This window comes from Chlamydotis macqueenii, chromosome 2 (assembly GCF_036417535.1).
Source record: "Chlamydotis macqueenii isolate bChlMac1 chromosome 2, bChlMac1.mat, whole genome shotgun sequence".
Taxonomy (NCBI): Eukaryota; Metazoa; Chordata; class Aves; order Otidiformes; family Otididae; genus Chlamydotis; species Chlamydotis macqueenii.
The window spans coordinates 4,746,440-4,774,202 of record NC_141557.1 but is presented as its reverse complement, the minus strand read 5'-3'; the positions used below and the strand labels follow the sequence as shown (position 1 = coordinate 4,774,202).

Genomic DNA, 27,763 nt, shown 5'->3' with positions numbered 1-27,763 from the left:
TCTGAGGGCAGCATTTTCTTCAAGTCCATGGGTGGGGACCATACCAAGCCATCTCGGGATGCTTTCAGGACAGCAAAACTTTTTAGACTTCTCTTAAATAACATATTTGTTTTCTCGCAGTGGGGGAAAATCGCTGCTGTCATTTTTGAAAACTGTTGCTGCAAATGCTGCAGATACACAATTAACCAGATATTCAGTCAAAAATAAGAAACATAATAGTTTCCATTGCTGAATTCTTGTCTACAAAAGTTTCATAAAATTGAAGTCTTTTAATCAAATTTGTATCCGCAGCCCATCCACTCTGTTTCTTCATTTATAAGTCACCAATGGAGTTATGTTGTGCTCTATTATTACCTTTAGAATTGTCGGCTGCCACTTGCATTTAATCTTATTTTATTAGGAATCAAACTGTTCTTCCCAATTACAACACTGATGCATGGAAAAAAACATTATTTCCTTCCTGATTTTTCTTTTCATCCATAAATGAACGAGCCGTAGCTGTGTACTCGTAGTTACTCAGAGCTTTCTGATGGAGGAGGCACAAATAGTTGGCATCCCGCTCTCCTCGCGCATCCGGGGCTGAGGATTCAGACCAACAGGCCCCACGAGATGAAGGGCGTTGGAGTCTGTTGAATTGTTGCTTCACTAAATTGGACTGGCTGGAACAAGTCTGGCTCGCAGGAGGACTGGAGTCTAGTCTGTGTCGTGGGGAGTGGCCAAAGTAGGTGGATTTAACGGCGACTTGGTTCATGTTTGCAGCGTAATCAACTTGTTTGGGTCACTTTTAGTTTTTTTTTCCTTGTTTTTTAGCACAGAAATTGATGGAGAGAGATTGCTTTGGAAATGCTATTGTCATGTCTGTGATTTGTTGTTCCTTCGGTACTTAGTGTTCCCTTTTTTTTCTTTTCTTTTCTTTTTTTTTTTTTTTCCTATGATCGGATTGTCTGGTTGGGCTGAAGGATGCACTGCACAGTCTCCCTTCTTGGAGAGGAAGAGCAAGCCATGAGGCATTTAGGTGCTGAATTTTCCTCTTGGGAATCTCATTGTAGGTGTCTTTTACAAGGCCCTTGAGCAAGATGCTCACATTGAAATACTTGAGTCTGGACATTCAGTTGTTAGATTAAGAAAAAAAAAAATCTTTTTTTTTTTTTTCTGTAGAAGAATGCTTTTCTGAGGCCTGGGAATCCAGTGTTGCAAATTTCCACTGAAAAACATTTTAAACAAGAATGTGTTGATTAACTAGCCTGTCCCTCTGTGGCTTGCAGCAGTTTTTTGGTCCACAAAGAAGCACAACCAAAGTGCTATCTCATCCCTGTCTCCTGGAGGGGTTCCTTAGTGCTCTCTTGACAGAAGTTGAAATTTGGAGCCTGCCAGACAGTATTCCTGGTAGGCCTGGGCCACACAAGAAAGTAGTCTGTAGTGGTGTGGGCTGCACAATATTTCTTCCTGAAAATATTGACAGTTTTGCTTCAGATAATTTTACGAAATGAACTTATCCTTGGGCAAATTGTGTAAAACTAGTTTATTTTTTCTTTTTTTTTTTTTTTTTTTTAGTTTGCTTTCCTTACAAATGAGTTTAGGACTAAGGCTGAGTTTCTGGATGTCTAATGCCTCGTGGTAGAACAAGCTGGAAGTGAGAAGAGCAATACTTGATGCACGGCGGGGATGAGTTTCCTCCCTTAGATTGCCCAGGCAGCTGGGGCAGCAGACGCAATGGCTGAGCTTGGGTCTCCCAAGTCTTGGGCAGGTGTGGCAGCCGCTACCTTATGCTGCCCTTCTGCCTTGTGAGAAAACAGGGTAGAGGGATACAGATGGACACCATTTTCCTTCCATATGTGAGTCACCATCTTTAAAACGGAGCCGTTCTTTGGAAAGAGAGGGATCATCCTGACATTATTCCTAGTGCATCCTTTGCACTGTTATTCCTCCATGATTCCTTTTATCACTCCGTTATTCCTCGTGCATCCTCTGGCGTGGCTGGAAGGAATCCTTTTGGGCAGTTTCCTGGACTGAACACACAAAGGAGTTTGTTTATAGCAGTGGCTCTGAAGAGGGGAAGGAGGAAGCAGCAGAATAAAGATCTGCATTGTGATCACGAAGGAAAAAGATGAGTGGGATAAGAAGGGAAACCACAAAGAACTGGAAATCACAAACAAAAGCATGGAGGAGAAAGGAGCAATTATATTAACATTTATTTTGTGTCTGTCTATTTATGTGCACGTCCATTTATTTATATAAATAGCGCTTGGCAACTTGCAGTATGAAGCTGGTCGTCAGTGCTGCGCTTCGGTCTAATGACAAAGCGCTGGCCTGGGCCTCTGTCACAGCTGATGACAGCCATCAAGTCCTCTGCCACGTTAATTTTGGTTGCAAGTTCTCCCACGGCAATAAAGTCCAATATTTGTGAGGAACATTCTCCCATGCACAACAAATGTCAGACTGACCTAAAAGTTGTTCTTTTAGTAAATTACCTTTGGACTGTCTCCTCTTTGGCAAGTTGGGTGGAGGATAAGGCTTGCTCAGAACAACAATAAAATACAGCTCATGTTCTAGGGCTGTCTGTAGGTCTTCAGGCAGCCTAAAAGGAGTTTGGCTTTGTCATCTCTGGTTTACCCTTGGGGAATATGATGAAGGTCTGTAAAGATCACCTTGAAGATGGGAGTCTTTATGAGGAGATCTGCAGAGATTGCTTCACTTGAGGGGCAGAAGCAAGGGAGCAAGGTGGGGGGAGCAGCACTGGTTGGGAAAGCACTGGCTGGAGATGGCAAAGGAGCCCCAAGGATTTGGGAAGAGGTTTTCCTTGTCTGTGTGTGAAGCTGACTTGGGTGTTAAAAGGGTAATATCAAGGAGAAATCCATCTGGAAAAAAAGCTGTTCCCTGCCAGGTAGGTGGTTATGGATAAACATTTTGAAGCCTGTGATTTCTGCTGCTCTGTAAACCAAAAATATCTGTAGCAGGGAGCAGTGAACCCTCTGGACATCATCTTTTCACTGATCTCTGAGCTGCTCACGTGCTGGGCTTGCTTTTTCAGGGGAAAAGAGCTGTAAGGATCCAGAGGGACCAGGATATCGCAGAGCTTCCACCCCCTGAGAGGAGAAGGGGGCAATCCCAGACAAACCGCTTTCTGTCTGATTGCTGAATAACCCGAAGCGCGTGGGGGTTCTGTGCATATAATTCCTAATGACGCGGATTAGTCATCTCCTATTGCGGTTTAGGGACGCGGTCCAGCTGTCTGGCTTGTAACGAACATCCCGTTGCTAAAAGCAGGGACAAGCACAGGGCTAATGCAAACAATGTGCACATCGGGGAGGTGCAGAAGTCCCCTCAGCCTGGCTTTGCAGTGCTGATTTCTCTTGGCCGAAGCCAGAAGTTGAGGAGAAATCCCACCGTTTTGTGCCTGTGTACAAAGGAGTAACTAGAGTGCTGATGTTTGAATGTCGCACCGCTCGGCAGGGTTTTCTCATTGTTTCCTAGGACAACAAATAGAAAATGAGAGAAGTGATATTAATCCCCGATCTTACCCTCCAGCATGCAGAAGTGAGTGTCTCACTGCCCCTTTTTCACCAGAGAGGGGAAACTGAGGCAAAGTAAGTGCCCAGAGTCTCGTGAGTAGGAGGAAAGTTGGAATGAGCCCCTCTTGGTGCAGCACTGAAGGGAAGAGGAGGCACCTTGCAAAGATTTTCTTGCCTTTCTTGACCTAAGAAGGGTTAATGCTGGAGTTGGAGACTTTTTCCCAGGTGGTTTGTGAGGCAACCGTGGATTTGGGTGGAAGGAGTGATCCAAAGGCCTTGTACCTGTGGTGTTTCAGCATGGACAAAGCTGTCCTCAGGTTAGATTTGACAAGAGCAGCTTTAAAAGCAAGGCACAGAGGTGAGGTCCAACCAAAACGCTGTTTCTAATGGCAGCTGAATTCGTGAGGAGGAGAGGACGTGGTGGGGGAAGTCTTTGAACTTGGTGCTCGTCCTGGATTTTGCAGCCTGGAAGTTTTAGGTGCTTCAGCTCTCAGTCCTGCACTAGCACACGGGCAGTTGTGGAGGTCCTGGCCTGCAGCCGGTGGCATCAAGTGTCCCTGTGCCATCAGACACCCTTCTCTACGGGCATGGCGTTGCTCAGCATGGACCCGTACCCCAGTCTGATCGACTCTCTGAGTGTTCAGCAGTGAGGGTGCTCAGCACCTTCTGTTCCTCCAAAGCCGCTTCCATTTTAGGCCTAACCGCATGTTTTCCTGCTCTCTGTGTCTGCTTTTATTACAAACAGCAGTCAGCTCTTCAGGGATCTCTGTAGAAGATCATGATTCACCTCATTTGGAAACACTTTTTCCATTTTTTCCCAACATTTTCCTTAATCTAAACCAGCGCTCAGGGCTGCTTGCTCTAGCTCCGGGGGCAGAGCTTGGCCAGGCCCGCTGGGGTGCACAGTCCCGTGGGCAGAAGTGGTTGCCCCTTTTCCTCCGACCCCGATTCCTGTCAGTGTTTCCTCTGAAGCTTGGCAGTTGTGGTCTTTTCATGAAATTAGAAGTTTTCAGGAAGGAGTTAAAAATACCTCAAGGAAAGCCTGGAAAGATGGTGATGGGTTTGTGGCCACTGCGGTGGCTTTGCTTTTTCCTTTCCGAGGCGGATGGCAAGAAAGAGTAAAATACCATTTGTTAGCGGGGCTAGAGGAAATGCCGGTACAAGTATCTCGGAGAAGAAATTATTCCAGAAACGAAGGGAATTACTGTGGTATTTCCTGTCAGTGTTGTCGCTTATTTTGTTTGTGTCGCAGCAGGGCCTACAGGCGCCAGCCGAGACACGGGCTCCTCTGTGCCCCATGTCGTACGGAAATGCACACGGAGAGGGAAAGTTGCTCAGTTCATGCAAGCCAGGAGATCAAACATCTCAATTTTGTGCCTGGCTCTGCCACTCTTCTGCTTCGTAGAATGAATCGTAAAGTCACAGAATAGTTTGGGTTGGAAGGGACCTTTAAAGATCTTCTAGTCCAAACCGACGGGGACATCTTCCACTAGACCGGGTTGCTCAAAGACCCATCCAACCTGACCTTGAACACTTCCAGTGATGGGACATCCACATCTTCCCTGAGCAACCTGTTCCACTGTCTCACCACCCTCATCAACAAATATGTGTTCCTTATATCCAACCTAAATCTAGCCTCTTGCAGTTTAAAACTACTGCCACTCATCCTGTCACTACAGGACCTGGTGAAAAGTCTCTCTCCATCTTCTAAAGCCCCCTTTATAAACTGAAATGCTGCAGTAAGTTCTCCCTGGAGTCTTCTCCTCTCCATGCTAGGCTTATTCTTCATGCCCTTAGCCAAAGCACCTTGTGCCTTTGTGCCTCAGTTTCCCCTGCTTGCTCTGTTACCTGTCTCAGCTTTCACAGTGTTCCATGAAACCATCAATGAAGTCCTCTGCCAGAGCTCAGTGTCTGAGGCTGGTGCCTTGTGGCATGGCCTGATCACTCTCCTCCACCATATTTAACACATGCCCTTCTTGAGTGTCCTACACCAACTACTGACCTCTTGATTGTGGGAAGAACAAGGCTGCTGTTAACCTCATCTGATGTCTGATGGCAGTGAGGGTACGTAGCACAGCTTGGATTGTTCAAGGAGGAACTGCTGTTGTCTTTGTTCCTGAGAAAACTGCAAAAGTGAGTAGGACCTGGCAGCCTCCATCACCTGCACCTCTTCCCCAACCTGCCCTCATTGCAGGTTGAACATTGTGTTGAGGTCCTTACGGAGAAGATGCTGGTCCTGCCTTCCCCTCCATCATCCGTTTGAGGTGCTGGGTGCAGGCTCATGTGAGATTTTGCTCCAGCACTTGGCAGTGCCCCAGACTTCCCCGTGTAATCTCAAACCGGTTGCTCCAAACCAAATTTCCATGGGTGTAAAAAATCACAGCCTGCTCTGGCATTTAGGAAGTGCTTTGCATCCCCTTGGGACTTCCTAGTGCTCTGGGCACTGCCTACTTTTTTTTTTTTTTGAAAAAGGAAAAAAGTATTTGTTGCTGATAGCGGTGATGAATTCAGCTTCAGCTGTGGGTCGGAAATCAGCAAGCCAAGGGAAGATCGCAAGGTAAAACCATAACCAACTTCTCAGACTGTGTGTATATACATGTTTCTCCCTCTTCCAAAGTCTTACGAGTTTAAGGTCTTGGTTTCTTTGAAGGAGGCGAGAGATTAGTGGGTTTTACATCAGCAAAAAGAATAAATAACAATCTAGTTAACAAATGAAGTGGGTTTTCATTCCCCTGTTGCAGCTGGTGTGCTTGTTGCTCTGCAGCGCGGGGCAGCTGGCTTACTTCTGTTGGCTACGGGCCACAGCACATCGGCCCTGTTGTTGATGTAGAAGAAAAGGATGCTGCAGGGTCGTGGCTCTTTTTTTTTTTTTTTTCCCTTTTCTTCTCTCTCTGGAGCTTTATAAGAGTGTTTTGACATTTTCCAGCCACAAGTTGTTTTCCAAAACTTATTTGTCTGCAAAATTTGTATTGCTCAGCATAAACAGGCAAGGCGTGCTACGTCCCAGCTCGGCGCAGCGTTTGGGTCTGTGCTGAAAGTGAAACCTTTGTATTTTGAAAGGTTTCCTGCAGCAAGGCCAGAGCTGCGTGAGCTTTTCCCCTTACACGTCCTGCTCCTTTGTAAGGAGAAACCTCGAAAGTTCCTTGCCCTGATTTTTTTCTCTTTGGAGAAGGGCTTTGTACAGCTCCATGCAGCGAACCCAGACCGGCTGATTTGCTGCCAGCATCCAGGAGGCATGAACCAGCCAGGCCCTGTTCAGAGAGCCACATGCAAATAAAAATTGGCATAAAAGAGCCTGTATCTTTTTCCTTTTCCAACGGAGACAATCCAAGGTGGCAATCCCACCCGTTTGCCTGTCTCTCTAGAATGATTTGGACCTCCAGCACTAGGTTGCTTACGCTCATCTCTTCTCCTTTTGAATTTTGGACTGGTTTAGAGTTAGTTTGGTGTTTTTACGAGTTGAGCCTGGTTCTAGAAGTGAACCTGGAGTTTACCCAAATGTTGTGGGTCTGGAGAATGGGCTGTAGACACCGAGGTGATGTAAGGGCCTGTAACACTGCTGGAGTGCCCCATTTGGTGACTGTCACAGCAATGGTTCTTCCGAGCCTTTCTGGAAACACAGAAAATGCCACGAGCATAGATAAAAAGGACGCGTTTTGGATGACCCAACATTCTTACCCTGAATCTACTGGGATTTTTTTAAGCTTTTCAAGCGAATCGCCTTCAGCCTTGACTTCCTGAACTCCGATGGGTGTTTGCAGAACTTGAGGAGCTGTCAGTTTAAAAATAAACCTAAGGACTCCCGTCCAGCTCATTTTCCTCGTTAGAAACAAAGCTGTTGCACTGTGGCTCTGCTTTCCCTCTGAGAGGATGGAAAGTGTGCCTTCACGCGCTGGCAATCCAGGGTTAGAGATAAGGCCCTTACTCAGGAAGGGCTGTCACCCACCCATGCGGGGATTATCCCGGAGAGATGCCGGCGGTGCGGGACCGAGCCCTCCCTGGTGTTACGCCTCGGAGCGAGGTGGCGAGCACTTTTTTCTCCACGGGAAGAAAACCACTATTTGAGGAGGCTTGTGTGCACTAGTGGGGGCAGAGCCCTGGTTAACTCGGGTGGCTAAACCTGGTCTGGGAAGTAAAGAGGGTTTTGATCTGCCTTGGAGACCAGCGGAAAGTCCTGGAGCGAGCCAAGGGATGCTAGAGGGATTCTTGGCTTAGGCTCGGTCTGAGAAGCTGAGTGACTGAAAAGGCTCCTTGTGGTCTCAAGGCTGTTAAATAGGCACAAATAGAAGATGGGAGAAGTGGCTTTTACTAGTCCCTGCACAGTTGTGTGCACAGTCTGCCCATGACTCCGCTGGCTCTTCTCTGGGCAAATTTAATGACTTCTCTTGAGGTGAGCAACAGGTCAGTTCAGGGTGGGCATTTACTGAGTATAGTGTGGTGATGCTTGATATGCTTTGTATTTTGTAGGTCCTAACAAAACAGCCACCCCACCACCACCCCAGCACTGTTGCGAGACTGTCTCTCCACTTCCATTATAGGATGCTTGCTTTTACTTCTTATTTCTTTGCCCCAAGTATTCCTGTGTTCTATTAAACATCCTCGCAGCCTTCCTTTTCAGGTTTCCAACAGAAAAGTAGTGGAGTAAAACCATGGAAAGCGCTGAAGATGGACAGATATCAGACACTTAACACATTTGCCTCTTTGATAATAGTGACTCATTCCCAACTGAATTCAAAGCTTTCCAAATTTTCTACTTTTATTAATGGCATTTTATTGAAGCTAACAATTATACAGATGAGTGAATGTTCTTTTGTTTAAGAAGACCTTCTTTTTTGACAAGCACATTTATCAGCAATGTAGAGTTTCCCCAAAGTCCACGAGTCCAGCAGGCACCTTGCCCCTAAGTAGACCAGATGCCCACTGGAGTTAGTGGCATCTGCCTGAGAACTGCTGTCAGCTTTGGATCTGCGTGTCAATCTGGGATGCAGTCTGGGACCTAACCATCTTCTGCTTTTTCTTTCAGCAGCGAAATGTCAGGATCAAGTTTGAATATGAAGGAGAGAAAAGGTGCGTACCCAAACCAGTCCCCAACATGTACAGGGACAAATTACTCTTTCTACCCAACGTCGTCCTACTGACTTCAGCCAGCTGCGGATGAGCTCACAGCAGGATTCGTTCCCCTAAAATCAACTACAGTTTTATATGCAAGAGCCTTGCCTCATCATCCCGTTTGCCACCTCCTGGGATTTGCACACAGGCAAAGTGGTTCCAAAGCTGGAAGTCGTTAAATGCCTCTTACCAGGGACATAGGGTGCATGCTTGGATCCTTTTCTCTTTTTAATTCTTGAGCCCTGCTGAACCACAGCTGAGCTGCAGCTCTACAGAAATGTGTCCTTTGATTAGCAGCCTATGACACTTACTTAAGATAACCAGATTTTGGGCATAGGTCCCATAAAAACAGAGCTGGGAGTTAAAGCTTGCCCGCCCTTCCCTGCTTGACATTTTCATGGAATCACCTCTGCTTGGTGCTCGGTGACTGCGGCAGGGCAGGACACAGGGCTGGAAACTTGCAGGCTGATGGTCCAAGCTGCGTATTAAAGCCAAAAAAATGTAAGTAATGGCTAGACTGTACCTGCTGACATGTACATAGAGAGCTGCTGCATGTGATGGCACAGCAGAGTAACAGGATGCCAAACTGCATTTGTTCTCTCTTCCATCCCTCCTCCATGTTCAGAGTCACTTGCTGGAAATGGAGATGATAAATCACCGACAAGTGCTTGATCCTGGGTCTCCTCCCATGAAAGGCAGCTGATCTTTCTTCTTTTCCACCTGTACCTACAATAAGGAAAGGAGTGGAGGAGGTGCACTAGGATTTTTGGTGGATGTTCTTCCAGAGCAGATCAAGTCTCCTTTTGGGCACAGCAGATGAGCAGCATTTCTATGAGTGTAAAAAGATGCAAGCTTTATGCTTCGTTATAGAAGAATACAGGTCCTTTTTTTCTGAATTGCCAGTCTAATCCCAAAAGCCAGTGTGCTTCTGCTAAATTGAGACCATTGTTGTATTTGTTTATGTATACAGGATTATCCAGTTTCCAAGACCAGTCAGATTCAAAGAAGTGGTGCAGAAGGTCACGGATGCTTTTGGACAGACGATGGACTTAGTCTGTGTGAGCGATGAGGTACTCTTTTCTTTATTGCTAAGGGAGTTTTAGGGTGCCTGCTGCCCACTTCAGAATTGAGCAGTGGTTTGTTCTTAAGGCCCTAATTTTGTGTTGTACGTGGATGTGAAGAAAAACAATCTTATTTTGTGGTTCCCAGCTATTAAGTGTACAAGAGCTGTTGTCTGGACACAGTTCACTTGGATTCTCAGACTCCAAGACAAGGTTCCCCCTTCTCAAAATTATTTCAATTTATTAAATGGTGATACAGGAGCAGTTTTTCCCTCAGAAGAAAAAGTCCCCCTGACTCCAACAGGGGACGGAATTAAGTAACTGAGATGGTGGACGCGTTGTCAGTTCAGCTACGCAGTCAGCAGCAGTAGGTGTTTTCCCATTGGCACCCTTGGGGCAGTAGGACCAACTTTCAGAGTGTATCTGGCTGCTGAGAGCACACAGAGGGTAGAGAGGACAAGAACTGAGACCAAATGGCTTTCCTGAGAGCCACGTGAAGTGACTGTAGGCTGCTGCATATTTGGTTTGGATGTGAAGCCTTTCCATCCTGGAGGCAGTTGCAGGAGCATGGTGAAGTCCAGAGGATGAGGGACAGTGCTGCTAACACAGCGTACTTTTGTCCGTCCGTGACTTTGTTTCACCCCAAAACCCCAGGACCATGTGCATGTTCTTGTGGTTTGATCTCCAGTGGAATGTGCATCACTGTAGGTTCCTCTAGCAGGTCTTGTGGCCACATACAGAAACCCTCCCTCTGTGGTCCTTGCATTTTAAGGCTTGAAGAGTGTCCTACTCTGACCTTCCTCATAACATGGGCCACTGTGTTTTTCCAACTTATTCTCTGACCCTAGCACTGTGTCTGAAAGGAGGGTACTGATGAGGGTTTTACCTAGAAGAGGGCCATCGTTGGCATCTGCTTTGGTGTACTTGTACTTTGGTGTACAAGTGTTTTCTTGTGGGGCTTCTTGCCATGAACCGGGCAGGTGTCTGGAGCCACTGCTTAGGTGGATTTTTCTTTGGGAAGGAGGAGAGGGCCAGATGACAAATAGGTAGGCTTTTAAACACCAGTTCTTTTGGGTCTGTCCTAGCAGCTTCCTTGTTCAAGTATTAACTGCAAATGGCCAACAGCCTTTCATTAAAGTGTGAATGGAGAGGGAGGTCATGAAAAGAGCTTTCTCTCTCTTTTTTTTTCCTTTTCTTTTTTTTTCTTTTTTTTTTCTGTTTCAATGGAGGTTTACTCCACAAAAAGATTGCTATTCTTTTATAACAGGTACCTCATGATACCAAAGTGTCCGCTGGGTTTTGCCTTTGAATGCAGTCAGGTTTCTAATCTTGGACATTCTCTGAGAGCCCTCCCCGGAAAAGCCTGCCATTGAATTCTCCAGGAATGACTCATTTCATTCCAGGTTTCTTTCCACTGAAAGAGGAATTTTTTCCAGCAACAGCAAACAGAAGCTTAAATAATGCATTTTATCCCATGTTAGAGACTGTCTTCCTGGGCATGTGCCCAGCACATAGCGGGACCGTGAGCAGGCCTTTGGGTAGTCCTAGCTTCTTAGGGCTGAGAAAGACCTTCAGTGTTTTGTTTTTCTATACATAAAAATTCCTCCTTGTGAGAGCCCACACTTTTGGGAAGAGGTCTGAGCAGTAGTAATTCAGGGTTGTTATTGTGGAAACCCTGTAAAGATACAAAAGTGACCTTTGGGGAGATAGTCCACATGGTGACACCCCAGCATCTGGTTCCTAGTGTGTTCTGGGTCTGGTTTGTGAGTCTCATGACTGCAAGTCTCAGAGGTAGCCTGACCACGGACTCATTACAATTAAATGTTTCACCCTTTCTTCATGCTCAGAGGGAACTGTGCAGTAATTCTTTGTTGCCATCAGATGTTTCTCTTGCAGTAGCACCTTGTAGACCAAAATTACACTGAGGTCAAGAAGCCCCTCCAAAGCTCACTAAATGGCAGTCCCTGTCCTGGTGAAGCAGGAATCCTGAAGCCAAGATCAGCGAGATGAGCATGCCAGTTGGGTGGAGCAGGGGCACACATGAATCACATCCTGGTGGGACCATGGAATCAGCAGGCTTGGGCTGGTGTAGATAAGAGCGGGGCCTGGCCATGGGTGTACCGCGTGGGGCATATCTGCATGTTAGTACTAGGCTGGGCTCATCTTTCTGATGAACAGGACTGCAGAATCTCGCCTGGCCATGGACAGCATGGCGTGGTGTGTGTTAGATAGCTGGCTGAAAGACTGGCTTCTGCATCAAACACTCCGAGCTGGATCTGTGTGCACTGCTAAACAGCTGCTCCAGGTGTGAGTAAGTGTTACCTTGTCATTTGTCCCATCTCCATCACCAGCTTGTGACCTTGGGGAGAACACTGAGGTTCGGTGTGCCACCACTTTCCTTCTGCCCTCCCCTTGCTTGTCTCTTCAGAGGCCGTCCCTCAGCATCATTTCTGAAGGTTAGGGAGAGTTAAAGCCTAGGGAAGTGGTAGAAGCTCCGTTACGGGTGGGAGGAGAGGTGTTTAAAAGCGTATTTAACAAACATTTGTCGAGAATTGTTGATGCCAGTTGATCCTGCATTGGGCAGGAAGATGAACTAATTGACCTCTCAGATTTTTCCCCAACCCTGTTTCCTACTATTCTTTGGCTTTCTGCAGTGTCTTACGGAGCGAGGTCTAGCGATAATGTTGTAGTCAGTGAAAACTCACCCTTTGCACTCACTTTCTTAGACTGCAGTGGATTGACTGCCCAGTCCCGTACTAAAACATTAGACTCCAGGGAAAAAGAAAATCTAATAAGCTCTACTTAGTGAAACTTCTGTGTAGGTAAACTTTGCTGTTCATCATCTGTAGACAGAATAAACCCAGTTACTGGAAATGCACCCTAGCTATTACTTCCGTGGTTCTGCACGAGTCTATATTTAGTTTCGTGCCTAGTAGATACCTGTACCTCATATCCATATGTGCCACAGTGTGGAAGCCAAATGGAGCAAAATTTTCTTGCCAGATGTGGGTAACAGGTAAAGCCAAGCTAAATACTGGCTCCGGTCCTTTTTACAGGAGGGCAATTTCTGCCTGATGTTTTTGGCTCCTCTGAAGTAGGCACGCAAATGTGTTAATGTTGTGATATTGGAGTGAGATGGAATGATCTGCGGAACATTTTGTTCAAAGCGACGGCTGAGGGACTGCAGCTCTGAACACTTGTGAGGAGCTCAGTAAAGGGATGAGTGAGCAGTGGGACTATGCTGACAGTTCAGAGTCAAATTCTGCTTGGTGGTGATCGAGGAGGAGCAGTTTTCCACCATTCTCCTTTCTGTTTGCATGAGTAGAAGAGAGAAGGCTTTTCTGCTTGGTGTACCTGTAGAGCCCTTGTGAACTTCAGGAGGATTAAGCAGTGCACCAGAAGAATATCCCTTAATCTCTGCTGCTCAGAGAAGCAGACTGTGAGGACAGCTGCGCAGCATTTGGGAGACTCATTCAATACCATCTTTGTCTGGTATCTGCTGTGACCACTGGTGATTCATTCAGATCCCAAAGTTTAACCGTGAACCACGGTCTAACCATGTACTCCACTGACCTACTGAAAGCCCTGACTAGTTGATATCTGCCTAGTGAGTACTTTCCTTTCATTCATGTCCAAGCCCTGTCCCAGACTGGGAATCTGTGAGGCCCACCCCAGACAAGACTGGTGCTGGTGTTCTCTGTAAACCCCACAGCTGGTCAGGTCCCTTGCTTGGGAGGTAAGGGACATCTTCCTGAACTTTCCGCTGTCTGGTTTGGTTGAGAACTCAAGTCCCTTCCTCAACAGCCTGTAGGACATCCTGGGGCAAGGCTTTCTCAAGAGTTCCTCTTGGAATCTTTCTCCTACGCATAAGTAACTAGTTTTCAGACACAGGGTGCACGACCTGGTTATCCCTCTTCCTGGGTGAATGTGCTAAATGCCTTGCTCTAGAGTCTCTTTTTCTGTCTTTTTGTAGAAATTTCTCAACCACATTTGTATACCTTACACCAAAAGAGCACTCCTAACTCAACCTGGAGTTGGTTGCTTAAACGTCTTTTGAGAACTGGCCTTGTCTTTCCTCGGCAATTACCACTGCTCCCAGTGGTAAATTTGGGACTGTAAACTCTACGGAAGAGCAGGTCGCATTAAACTTGGCTATTGCAGTGCCCCTTTGCAGACCAGGCCTTTAGTATCTTGAAGCTGAGTGCCTAAGGTAGGGATAAGCTCAGGACCATCTCCTATTCACAGCTGCAGGAGCTTGGCTTTCTTGGTGGGACAATGAGGTTAAGCCTGATGTTTATCATATGAAATAGGTGGCCTGCATATGGCTCCATTTGCTGTCTGCATAATGGGGACAAAAGATAACCTTCCTGTCACACAGGAGAGGAGAAACTCAATCCAAACCTTGAGTTGTTCAGTCTGCAGAAACAGCAGCCACACAGACACCTAAGATGGAGCTTGGCGGGCTCAGGCTGTGATCCTTGGGTGGAGGAGGTGACTGGAGCAGTTTCCCAAAGTGAAACCTCATTTCTGTTAGCCAGGGCCCACAGCTTTCCCTTGACCTGGTCATCCCCAAAGTCCTAGCCTTAGCGCACACAGTCTGAGGTGTATTTACCTACGGGACAACAGCCAAACCCTTGGCAACATCCTGAGATCAAAAAGGTGGACACAGGCGGCTTTTGAGTGTCTTCTTCTGGAGCAGTTGATCTGAGGTGCATTTGCTGCGGCTGTTGGCATGAACCCTGATCACCCAGAGGGCTGAGCTGCCTTTCAGAAGTTGTGGGCAGCTGTGGCTCCCAGTAAGACCAGTGGGAGCCTACTGGGAGCTGTGGCCGCTCGGTCCCTTTGGTAGGTGGAACTACTGTGTACTTTGGCACAGTCATGAGTGTAACATGTGCTGTGTTGGCTGGATTCATTGCCAATGCCGGAGGCAACCTACAGAGGCTGAGGACTGGTTTTTATGAGACTAGGCAGAACGCCCCTGGATGAAGGGGTAAAAGTTGTGTTTTCAATCTTAGCCCGGGGCAGCAGAAGGCCACAGAGCCCCTCTGAAGTGCAGCTGTGTTGGGCATTGGCAGCTTTGCAGGCTGTCTGCAGGACATGGTACACCACACAGCAATGTCAGGAAGTTCAAATTCCCTCTGGAGATACGAGGGCAATAGTCTGCCACTTACCTGGAGAACATCAGGACCTTTAGCTGCCGGATAGACACGGCACTGTGTAGCTCTCTGTTCTGTTTACCTTATAAAGAGCAGAAGCAGAATTTGTCCTGCTGGGAGTCAAAGAAGTGGTTCTTGGAAGGAGAGCAATGCACATCTTTCACATCAAAAGGGAAGGGAGTCTTATTTGTGAGATGTTCCCTGATTTTCACCTGATTTAACACGGGTTGCCACTGAGGACCTGCCAGAGTAAATCCTTGGGTGCTTTCTTGGAGCACCACTGCATGGCCATCTTCCCAGGAGGAAACCCAGGAAGAATGTGTGGGGCTGTTTTGGGGCTGGGTAGCAGCAGGTCTTGCCTACAAATTCCAAGACCAGAGCAACCCCAGAATAGCAGGCAGCAAGCCTGAGGTTTCTTCTCAGCCCTCTCCTCTTCCTGCTAGCTGAGCTGGTGATGTGACCTTTAAGCTGTCTCCTTGCAGATGTTTTTTGTTGTGATTTTTTGCATCTGTTCCTTGGTAGATGAGAACTTGGAAGAGAACGTTAGAGCTCAGCAGGCTGGAGGGCACGGGGGCTCTGTTTTCCATCCACCTTCTCAGGTTCCTCCCTGGTCCCCCAATTCCCAGGCTGCTCTCTGCAAGGATCTGGCTTCCTCTGTTTACCCAAAAGTGTGACACTGCCATGCTCTGGTGTTTGTTCAATCCCTTCCAGCTCCTGATCCCGCTGAAATCCCAGGAAGATTTGGACAAAGCGATGGAACAGTTGGAGCTGAGCCCTTCCCTGAAGAGCCTGCGGATCCTTGTGAGCGCTCCAAAGAAAGCGAATGTGAGCCCTTCACCTTCTCTGCTCTTTTGTGTCTGGAGCGAGATGCCTTGTTATTGTGTTGGGGAGTGGAAATGAGTCTCCTGACACTGCAGAGCAGAGGGCAAGCTGGTCATGAGGGGGGTCAGCCCTGCTCTGGCTCAGCTGCTTGGAGATCCTCCTCTGATGACAGCCCAGAGACTGAGCTCAGCTCTCTCTAGCTCCTTCTGCAACCCCTGAAGGGTTAAATGCTGTACTGATCCTCAAACAAGGTTAAACCCCAAGAGAACCCCGCGTGGTTTCTGCCTAGGGATGCTGTCACCATTCCTCTGTAGCCTCTCCTCCATGTCCAGGGTGATGCCCTGGCCCTTGCCATGCTGGGTGGCAGTGTGGGAACCGTTCCCTCCATGCGGTGCTGCAGTACTAAAGGCCAGGGAGAGCAAACTGGAGAATCCTTCTGTCTCACGTAGGACTGTCTTTTTCCCCGTTATTTATTTATTTTGTTTTTCCTGAGCTCAGTGGTTTTGCAGTTAAGCCTGTTAGCTTGACCTCGCCTGCATGGAGCGTCTTGCCAAAGCACATGTCGTGCTGCCCCAAGCACAGGCTGTAAAACAAGGGATTTACAGATGTTGCAACTCATGTTTCTTCCTTATATTTCCTAGAAGTACCAAAGAGACTGAGAGTCTTGAAACTCATACTGCTTGTCCTCACGCTACCACTGGTGCTTGCAGCTCCTGGAACTTCTCCGCTCCTTTTGAGAGGCTCTCAAAAGTTTCAGGGACCAGAGTCCCGGGGGAAAACTGAGCCATTAATTGGGATTTCCTAAATCCTAGGCAGCTCTGCTCTAGGAACTGCAGGAACATGGCAGTATTGCAAGTCAGCTACTAAGAGCAGGGCTGCCAGGTAGATTCATGCGTACCTTTGCGAGTAGGTCCAACTCCTCCTGAAGCATGTAACCGTGCAAGAACATACGGTTCCAAAGTCATACATAGAATTATCACTCCACTCTGTTCCTCTGCTCTGTTGCAGAGGAACCTCTGCAGTGCTTAGGCTTCCACTGAAGTCTAGGGAGTGTGGAGGAGAGGCTCTGATTTTGGGACTACAAACTTGGCTTCAGGGCAGGGATCGATCTCTGTGTCTATCTGGAAATAATGGCAGTGTGGGAATGGTCTTTTATGTCAGATATCTGTATTTATCATTATCAACTGGAGCTCAGTCTTATTACAGTATTTTTATAACACATGTGAATTGCTTGTGAATGATTTTTGGATCCCTCTAGATTACACACATGGGGATTTTTTAGTTTTTTTTTTTTTTTTTTGGTTCTTGGGTAATATGGTCATGAGGAGCCAAATACAAGATTTCACATGGTGCCTCTGCAAGGGTTCTGGCAGAATCTGATCATTCCCTTTCTCCGATTACCAGCTTCTCCAGCCAAACAACAGTAAACAGCATGAAATGAGGATCTCCAGATCCATGGGTGATATCATGGGATCCCTGTACAAGGACTCCGAGAGGACACGGAAGTATTCAACAGGTCAGTGAAACGCGATGCTCTGTGAGGTGGTTTGTGCTATTACAAGCTCAGGACCATCCCCTTTCTCTTTCCTGTCACAACTCTGTAGCTGCTACAGTCTGGACACCCACCCTGATGTCTCCCACCAGTAGCTCAGTGCGGTTGCTCCTTATCCTCAGCCTGAGGAATAGACTCTGCAAGCTGCACAGGTCGGGCAAGGTTGTGCTGAGCTGGGAGTCACCTTGGGCACGAAAGTTAAGAAAAGCAGGAGATCTGAGGTGTAGTTTGAGGGAGGGAATGCACTGATAAAAATCTCCAGCGAATTTGGTGCTACTGAGCTTCATCAAAGTGAAGAATAAGGATCTATAGAAAGCCAAGGCTTTCTGAGACCTTGACTTGCTTATTCCTTTAACCATCTGCCGTTGTTCTCTTGGCATCTCTTCCCCTTTCCCAGCTGGGACCAGCTTCAGCACATAAGGACCAAATATGTGTCTCCGTGCCACAAGCTTTTCTCGGTGGTGAAATGAAGTCCGTGGTAGTTGCTTTTGTGGTTTCACAGGAGAATGGATGTGCGCAGTGTTTTGCAGTGGTCACATTTCAGGTGAAGAGGAGCATCCCTTTCCTTCAGAGGTGCTGGCAGTAGATACCTGCAGCCTCTGGAGCCAGGCTGGCAAATGTCGAGTCTCATCTTGCAGCCCTGCAGGGACTGGAGTTTGTTTGTAGCCTTGTGTGGTCTTTTCTTTGGTTTTCTGTGCTTAAGTTGGTGTTTTTTTTCTTGCTTTCTAAAATACTCTGAGCTTTTTGAAATGGCAATTACTCTTGCTAAGCTGTCTGTAGGACTTCTTGTGTGAAGAATCTTGTAGGAGTTCGTAGAGAGCAGAACTGGTAAAGCAGTCCATAGGGCTGTAGAGCAGGGGTATCATTATTCATATAGGCAAGATAAATGATTTTGTCATGCAGCGAATGTTCTCTGCCATGTCTGTGCGTGCTGGTTACAGGGTAATTTCTACAGATCCCTGTTTTTTTCATACAATTATTCAACAACTGTAGAAATGACAGCATCAGGGGCCTTAAATAAAGTGGGGCCCTCCTATACAAATATACATGAAGATTTACTTCATCCTCCAAAGATCCTCTGCACTTATATGGCAGTAAACACTTCCAAACTCTTTTCTGTGTGCAACAAAAGAGTATTTTTCTCCAAGGATTTGCCCTTTCTCTGTCTCATAGCCTGTGCTGCCTTGATAACGTATCCTGTGGTTTGCTGCATCTGAGACAATGATGTATAGGAAATGTTCTTCTAGGGTAGGACCAGTATAGCCCCTTGTGCAGCCGTGCGCAGCTCTTACTGAAGCCAAGGGTGGTACATGTGCAAGAGCTCTCTTTGGGCCTGTCGTTTGGATGTGCCAGGGTTGTCTTTTTCTATTGTGCTTTTTTTTTTTTTTCCCTAGCTCACGCAGCTCTTGAGAGTTTGCCCAGAGTTTGGCAGGGTCACTAGATAATTCTGAATGAAATGCGCACACGAAGACATGGTAAGGCACGGAGCCTCAGCAGAAACTGGGCTTGAGCAAAGCATCTCTGCTGCTCTTTTTTGGCACTTGTTAAGCTGTTAATGTAAGCCAGTGAAGAGCTGTGGCACTGGGAGCTGTCACGGATGTGTGAACCAAGTGTGATGGGCAGAATTGATCCCATGTGTAGCTGTGCTAGCGAGAAGATTAGTTCTTGCAAAGTCAGACTTTCTCACTAGCTTTTATGCCATGCTTTGGCCTTTCCTTACTGTTCTGGAGCTGCTCTAATGCCAGGAGAGTCTCTGACCAGGTCCCTGCTGACTGTGAGGTGTCCCTGCCTTGAAGAGCATCCTGTAGATAAGGCAAGACAGACAAAGGAAGAGATGTTAGCTCTGCAAGGGTGCAGACCTGAGGTACAGATGGGTTTTGAGGAAATGCCTGAATAGCAGAGTGGAGGAATGGGTATAAAATGCTGCTTTAATCCAGATAATAGAGGAGGAGGACTGGGGAGCACCAGATGTAGGATGCAGAGTGTGCTAATGTTGGGATCTTCAGGAGAGCTTGCATGCTGATTGCGAGTGCACCAAAACCAGTATCCTCGGCGCTGTCACATAGTTAGGTAGCAAAAGTAACCAGTCCATGCTACAGTCACCCCTTTGTTTGTCCCCATGCTTGTCAGTCTTGCTCTTAGTTTGAAAAGAGGTTGCAACAAACCCTCTGCGTGGTAGCAGCGCACCAGACCTCTCTTTGGAGTTACCTGGGGTCTGAGTCAAAACTGGGTTATCTAGCAGCTGGGCAGAGATTGCAGTGATCTGAAAGGGAGAGCGGTGTTTCCAACAGAGCATAAAACCAAAAGTCAGGCAATAGATGGACAGAGATGATCCTGTGCTGTGGTTCCCTGAACTGGGGTTTTCACTGAACTTGGTGTATGGTCAGAAGGCGGCCGAAGAGGCTGGGTTTTCTGTAGGAGAAACTGTTGTTGTTCACTTGCAAGGTGTTTCACAGTATTTGCTTCTACTGTCATCAGGGGTTGCTATCAAGAGCTCTTAACTTAATTCAGCTTTTCTCTTGAAACCACATTTGAAAGGAGATTTAAAGTGACTTTACAAAAAAGGTGGTTTAGGGTCATGTTCTCAGTGTTTCTGAGATGCCTCATGTTTTTCTGCTGACTCTGCCATGTTAGCAGCAGCGAAAAATAATAAAACTGCGTGTTGTTGGCACAAGCATTATGGAAGGGGGGTTGATGTTCTGGGGAAGATTTGGCTATTTTTGCTTCTGCTGGACAAAAATGTCTTCACTCCATGTCCCTGAAAAACCTTATGCAAAGTCAATATTTTCTTTTTTTTTTCCCCTAAACTTTTTCATTGGAAATCCCACCCCTTCCCCCTCCGTTTTTTGAGGGAGGGAAGTGGAATATGTTCCAGTCTCTTGGTGACAAGCATCTGCAAATGTTCAGCTGAGTGCCAGGAAACTTTGGCCAAAATATATTGGGGTTCTGGATTTTCAGATAACAGGATTGTTTTTATTTACTTTGAGGGAACACATGTTTCACAACGTTACCCACAAATTACTCAAGAGTCCCGTTCCAGATTCACCATTTCAGTGGAAACATTTGCCAAAAGCTTTATTCTTTTATTTTTTTTTTCTCCATGGTGGCAAACCAGGCTGCTGAGCCATGGCATCGTGTGCCTGCCAGCCCTCTCCAGACCAGGAGCAAACGTTGGGTCCATGTTGTTGAATATGGAGCAGCCATGGGAACAGCAGGACTTTCGCCTTGGAGAATTGCCACCACAGTGATGGTACCCAGGTTTTCCTGGGTGCCTGGGAGAATTTGAATGCAGATCTTGAGAGAGAGATGGTACAAAGTCTTAGCTGGTGCACAGGCTGGCTTGATGACTCTGAGAAACAAAGACCTGGAGGTGATATCTCTGCCGTTAAATCACAGAGTCAGGACACAAGCAGCGGTTGGCTGTTGATGAGGTTGCTTAATCATTAGCACCTTCCTTGGCCAACCCTGTACCAATGACTGCTGTCCCAGCAGTGCTGGGGTACAAACTGGGGTAGCATGGGCTAGGGATCTGTTGCAGGAGTTTGGATGGATGAGACCCTCTCTGTTTTTGAGAAGAGGAGGAGAATTTGGCTGTGTGCATCATGCCAGCTGCTTTATGGTTAGAAAATGGGCTCTGTCCTGCTTGTTTGTATAGAAGTACCCTAAAGTTTGCCTTAAAACAAGATGTAGGCATCCATCCTCAGAGGATCAGCATGCAGAGGAGAGAGACTTACAGGGGTCCCACTGAAAAATAAGAAATTGGGGGAGATTTGGTCAGTCTGCTCACACCTCCCTTTGACAGTCACAGAGTGAGGAATTCCTTGCAGGTTTATCTATTCTTCTTATGCCCCTGCAGCCTGAGCCCCATATTTCTGCCAGGGCTTGGAGGAACAGCATGTCTTGATGTCATGTCCTTCGTTCGGCTCTGCAGCGATGTCATCCCAGGGCTGGGCTCTCCGTGAACGCAGCTGTGAGCGTAGGCGGCCGCCAACAAACCCTCCCCAGCTCTGACTTTTAAGGGGCTTCTGTTCTCCATCAGGACCCCTGCTTGATGCTGATTGTTGATGGATGAAGTTTTGGGAAGGATCTGCCAGGGCAGGGAAAGGGTGAAGCCAGGAACACAGAAGGAGAGGGAAGCCAAGGCTGGCACAGGGGAGCTGGTTGTACGTGCAGCACCATGAACTCTGCACATACTGCATGAAAGACATTTCTTAAATAAAAATAACAGAAGGGAACATGAAAGACCCCAGTAGATGCCAGCAGTGACTATAAGTCTCCGTGCTGGCCTGGTTCAGGACATGCTGTGCTTTAGTCTCATATAGCTTTACATTAGTGCGTGCAACGTCGAGCAGGAATCCCTTCCCAAAGCACCTTACTCCAAAGGGTAACCGAGGTCAGATACTCAACCAATGCCAATCTGTGGAGTTTCTCTGAGTTCAGGAATCCTGAGTAGAGCTGCCGAGATCTGGCCAGCATTCAGCTTGTAAAGAAGCGCTTCGGAGCCTGCCCCGTCCTTACTGGGTCTGAGACTGGAGCTGACAGGTTATCCTGTAGATCCCGGCAGGACAGTCCCTTGGGGGTCTCATCTCTCTGCCTGGTGCTGCTGCTGTTTCTTGAGGGTTACATCAAGTTTGAAAAGCATCCATGATGTGTCAGACAGGCACGTCTGGCCTTGTCTGTCTGTTTCTTCCTCATCCTCTGGGTGGATGAAGCAGTGTTACCTAATACATCCAATATCCCTTGTGTTGCCCCCTCTCTGAGCCTGCCATTGTGGACCGCAGTTGCTCTCTCTCCCTGGCCCCTATTTTCCATCACCCCCGCCTCCACCAGCAGCACTGAGATGCCTGAGGTTTTGTTGATGAGGCAGGATAGGGCTGGAGCGGGGAATTAACCTTGGGCTCTGCAGCTCTGCTCCCACCACCCCCGCTGACTTCTTCCTGAGTGGGTGGGCAGCAGCAACCAGTGCTCCTGGAGGTGTGAAGCTACATAAATTACTTGAAGCAGCTCTTCTACCCAAACAGCCTGGCTGAGAGGGATCTGGTTCAATCCAGCCGTTTCCAGGCGTGCAAAAGCCGAAGCGTTTTGTTTAACTTCCTTGCCTGCTGGGAAATGGCGAGTGTGTTCTCCCCTTTTACAGGTTTTGGCAGGAAATGTGACTCTGGAAGGTCAAACACAACTGACCTGATGACTCGTAGTAGTTGTTACAAGCAAAGGCTTAATGTGAGATCATGCAAAGTCTTTGCACGAGCGATAAATCTCATTTAACTCCCTGGGTTCAAAATAAAACAGGGCATGTAGAACTTTTTGTAAAATCCCAGTCGAAGGCTTCCTGGGCAATGAGAGATCCCAGCACTGCACGAGCAGACCCATGCTTCATCGTAGCAGTAACCAAAATGCTCACAGAGCGAAGATACAGCGGTTACACCACGCCAAATTGTCTAGAAGCTTTCTGGAGCAAGAGCCACCCTCATGTCTTTATGCAGCGTTCTGGATTGACATCTGCTGAGCAAACGAGGGCGTAATAACGCAGTGATTTATCCAGGGTTCCCGACCTGTTAAATGGTTAAACCTTTGTTTATTTATCTTCAAAGAGAGGATGCCGTGCTTCCCAACTGGTTTTGTTTTTAGGGCTGGTGGAAAGCCAGTTCATTATGAGCGCCGCAGCACTCGAGAGATTCTCTCCCCTTGATCTTGGCATTACTTCAGTTGGACTTTTTTTCGCTGTGTTCTTATCCTGCAGGAAATCTGTGAAGGAGAAAATAGGAAGAAGAAAAAAAAAAAGTAACTCAAAACCATATGACTTTTATTTTTACAATCCGAGCAAGGAGTCTGGAGGGAGATGTACCATGGGACAGAGATATCTATGGATTTGGTAGGAATCCAGCGAGCCTGATGTAGTGATCTTTAATGCTGGTGTGACACTGGTAACGTTAGCAGCTTAAGTGAAAGGTGGGGGCTTGGATTTGTAGTGTTGATCTGGATTTATGCCAGAGATCAATCTGTGATGCAGAATAGCAGCAGAAGAGGCAGGAGTGTTGTGTTGATTATCGGTGTTGACTTTTCATGATGGGATAGGCCCCTTCCCCTGTACCTTTCTCTTGCAATATTGTGCTTAGCCGGGGCGTGTTGTTACCAAATGGTAGTAATGAACCAAAGAGTTGGCAAGAGTGCCACAAAAATGGATGCAAAGTGTAAGGAAAAGCATCTCCGTGTGCTTTCTAGCTCTTCAAGGATGTGTGCTTTTTAGAAGCCTGCTTAAAAACAATCGTTGTGTTGTGCGGAGGCTCACATTGCACAATACCGACCGGTTAAAGCTCCAGCACGGAGCAGCATGGATCTCCGTCAGCAATTCCTCGCCATGGAGTGACGATAGCCCAGGGATGGAGGGGTGGGACTGCAGAAAGACAAGCGGAGCCGAGTCTGCGCATCTGGGCCAAGTGAGGGCAACGCTCCCTAAATCCTGAAAAGGCACAAGGAATCAGTTACGGTGGATTTGGGGGAATAACGGGGAGGAATGAGATGGTGAAGTAAGGAAGCTGTGGAGTTCTCTCCCAGGTGCAAAACAGAAACCCTCTGCTAAACAGGCCTGGTGGGGTGCCTGCAGAAGCCTTGCTCCCTGTGCCGAGGTGTGCATGGTGCGCTGCAAAGCCCCAGGGGTTTCCAGGTGGCTCTGCTCAGCGTGGAGGCTCTGCCTCCGGCGCTACAGACAGGGCAGACGACCCTCCCTTGGCAGGAGATAGGACGAACTGATTCCACAGGTCTTTCTCCCGAGCATGATTCTTGGATTTGAGGGCTGGTTTTCCTTCCTCTTTATATTTGTGTATACAAGGGGGAGAGAAGAGGGGTATTTAAAGTGCAAATTGTTTTCTGTATAAGAAGGCGTTGTTGCACAGAGTTCACCCAACGCGGGCGGTCAAGCTGTTTCCCAGATCACTGAACAAGGCAGTGGCGTGATCCAGAGAGGAAATGCCCGGAGGTCAAAGAGGGGAGGTGGGTTTGAAGTGAAGTTTGTGTTTTGCTTTGAGATTGACTGATTGTATCACAACAAAACTCTAGAGCCCTTTTCTTTCTGGCGTTGACAGAGCACCTGGATACAGTGCACAGCTCTTGGGATCCAGGGTGGGTTGAAGGCCAAGTCTGCTAGATGTTGTGTGGCCCCATGGTAATAAAATGTCCCTGTTGCAAAAGCTTTGTAGGATGTCCATAAGGGGTATCGCATCTCTAGCTCCTCCATTCCCTTCCACACAAGTTCAAACCCAGCAGCATCTCCAGGAGGTCTGTGATCACTGGAACAGCATCTCTGAAAGGACTTGGATGTGACAAGTCCTCTCCTTGACCTGTGCCTTTCCCATGTCCTAGGCTCTCTGCACACTGGCCGGAGCTCTCCACCCCCAGGGAGTGTTCCCGAAGAGCAGCAGCAGATTGCTCGCCAGGGATCCTATACCAGCATCAACAGCGAGGGCGAATTCATCCCTGAGACCATGGATCAGAATGTAAGTGGGGCCGGGGCACGTGGGTTAAACCAGGGCGATGTCAGGCACGAGGGAGGCTGCACTGAGTGCCATTCCCACCATTAAATTCCTGCGCACCGGACTCAGGCCAGCTTTTTCCAGGAATGGGTGCCCCTGGGCTTTACATGCTCAAGAAACAGTGAGCCCTGTTTCTAGGAACCCTAAAAGCAGCTGCAGTGGTGATGGCAACATGTTCAGGCACCTCAGGTAGCTCTGGAGGAGCAGAGGTCTGACACACACGTGCACACCAGCTGCCGGGCCTTCATGGCTGCAGCCTTCCCGGATCCCGCGGACTGTGAGGGAGTGTTCCAAGCAGCGGATTGCCTGCGATTGCAGCAGCCTGGGGATGTCAGCAGCTCTCACTGCTTCCCGTGTGCTGTTTCTGCCTGAAGCCTCTTTCTGTGGTTTTGTCTCTCTGTCCCTCCCCCATATATATAATTTTTTTTTTCCTCTCTTAATAAGGAGTTTGTATATTCCTGTCCCTCAGTAATAAAAGAGCAGCTAGTTCTTCAACGCAGTGATGTGCAGTACCTCTTCCTCCAGTCAATTTGGTACCCACGATGGGGGAAACTGCAGTGTCGAGGGACCGGAGTGGGAGCAGCTTATACCTCCCTCTCCATTTGCACCTCTACTCAAGCTATAGCTCTGAAGAACTTAGTATAGGTCCCGTGCCATCAACTGGGCCAACTGAGCATGAGGAGGGACATGAAGGGACATCTGGAAGGCGCTAAGCTCACTCCAGTGGGCTGCTGTGATGACCCCCAAGGGTCTTGCCTAGGGAGATGTGCATTTCCTACCCTCAAACAGCATCCACTAGCTCCGCTTTTGTGTGCAGGCTGTGCCAGTGTTTCCATGGCAAAGTTGTGCTTTCAACAGTTTATGATACAGCCATTAATAAAATAAGAAGTCACTCCGGGTGAGTCTTGGCAGCGTCAGAGTACAGATGTATCTTGTGCTCCTTGCAGCCAAAAGTTGGCTTTCTATTGTTTTCACATGCCTTCCAAACGCGTTTGGTAGGATTAAGACAAATGATGTGTGCGTGCAGGGGGAGGGTCCACATGAACCCCTTCGTGGGTGTAAATCAGTGCAGCTCCACTGGCTTCTAATGGAGCTCCGTTAGCGCTAGCTGAGCCCTGAGCCTGCTCCTGATGAAGGTTCCCAGATGCTCTCCTCACTTTTCCCCAGCATCACGCTGTGGGTGGCCTGCTGCCCTTCTCTGGTGAGTTAAACGCAGGAAAAAGGGGATTTGGGGGATTTTTTTCTTTTCCTCTTCTCATTGAGCAGCCATTCTTTTCCCCATATGGGCTTTGCCCTCAGAATGTCCTCCTGCTGCAGCTCGTGGAAAACCACTTACAAGCAAGTGCTTGCTGCCTTTTGGGGGATGCCCCTTTGCAATCCTGTGTTACAACTGCGATCTTTGCCTTGAGACTGGCTTGGCAGGTGGACAGAAGCTGAGTATGGAGCCTGCTTGGATTCCCACTTCAATGCTTTTGAGAAATGAATCTGTTTCAGCATTGTTTTAACTGCTGGGAGAGACCTGGCGTGGCTGGCAGAGGTGGGGAGTGGGGTGTAGCAGAGTGGTGCACTTTGAAGGACGAGGCTTTAGGGTAAAAACTGGGAAACAGAGCAAAATCTCACTTTCCAACTGGGACTGTCGTGCCAAAACAATGCGAGCTGTTATGGCAACCAGTTGAGGAGGTCTAGCGCAGAAACAGCGCATGGAAGGGGAGGCTGTTCCCCTTTCCACCTGGAAGGAGGCGATGGGGTCCTGGAGCCAGCGAGGGGTGACTCCACGTGGTGTTTAACCCTCGTTGCTCAGCTTTCCTGGGAATTTGGAGCTGGGCTTGGGGCTGCGTGTGGAGCAGGGGGTTAGTGAGCGTGCACAACGGGTCTGCAGGCAGGAGGACGCAATCGTGCGTCGTACGATCCGCAGCACAGCGTGGCCCTGAGCAAGCTCTGCTCCGCCTAGAAGTGCACATCACCCCTGAGTTTGCCACTCAATACAAAACCTCTATTGTTACTAACCAGCTATAAATAACCCCGGCCAGTACAATGTCTCATCCAGGAAGCAACACAAATGCAGCTTTTGACTCACTGAGCTAGGGAGAGCCAAGCCAGTTCCCCAGCCAAAAGCCCTGATGATGCTTAGCTTATCACCGGAGAGGAAGGCTGGGCTGATGTGCCAAGGCAGCCTGGGGAAGTCAGGAGGCCAGGGCTGCGATCTGGCTGTGGCGCACAATAGCCACTCAGCCTTGGGCACATCATTTGTGTCCTCATTATTTTTTCTTTCCACAAATACTTGGAGCACTTTGAATCTCATTGACTTCTCAACATGGTTTGAACATCCTTGACTCAGTTTCCCTACTAGCAAATAGCAGTTGGAAAGAACAATAATCCAGAGAGGGCATCATAAATGGTTTTCCACTGGGAAGAAAACTGTTGTTAGACTGGATCCCATCTCTACTGGGGCTGCCATCAGCTGGTGTAAATCAGCCAGCTTCAGTTGCTGGCTGGAGCCTTATTGACCATGCAGAGGTCTACTAGTGCTGGAGCCTGGAGAGCTACGGTGCGTGGTTTTATTGTTTTCCCTTTTCTTTCACTGTCAGATGCTTGAAGCTTTCATCAGCCCCGATGAGTCGCTGTCTGGGAGCTGCCAGTCTCTGGACAGATCTGTGGACAGGTGAGTTGTGCATGTCACCACGTTCACAAGCTGAAATGCAGCCTCCACTCCGTAGCAGGGGAGGAGTGGGGTCAGCAGCATCCCCTGAGGTTCTTGTTGGGATGAGGATGCATCTGAGGAAAACAATTTTATCCTAAATGCTAAAAACCAGATCCTGGCAGAGACATCTGTGCGATGGTGTAATTTGAATTGCAGTCATCTGAGCTGGACAAAGTAGCTGGGGATCTGCGGACAGCCTGGCTTTGTGTGCCCAGGTTTTCTGCTTCGCTCAGATCCCTCTTCTGCCCTCTGGCTTTCTGCAGTCACCGGGTCAAAACTCCGCTAGCCTCGCCATGCCTCCTCCTCCTCGGGTGTGCTGTC

The 27,763-nt window shown here is 48.0% G+C and overlaps 1 protein-coding gene across 2 annotated transcripts in view; it reads left to right on the top strand.

The window, feature by feature from the left end:
* The window catches only part of LOC104487253 (mitogen-activated protein kinase kinase kinase 3-like), an 81,312-nt gene that overhangs the window by 40,252 nt on the left and 13,297 nt on the right, over nt 1–27,763 (top strand). The window contains exons 4-9 of one of the 2 annotated variants that reach the window (XM_086742220.1): nt 8,536–8,579; nt 9,592–9,691; nt 15,550–15,663; nt 17,065–17,176; nt 24,572–24,705; nt 27,330–27,403. In XM_086742220.1, coding sequence (XP_086598346.1) covers nt 8,536–8,579; nt 9,592–9,691; nt 15,550–15,663; nt 17,065–17,176; nt 24,572–24,705; nt 27,330–27,403 — 578 coding nt within the window. The remainder of the gene's footprint in view (nt 1–8,535; nt 8,580–9,591; nt 9,692–15,549; nt 15,664–17,064; nt 17,177–24,571; nt 24,706–27,329; nt 27,404–27,763) is intronic. The other variant, XM_086742221.1, reaches the window with a different exon arrangement.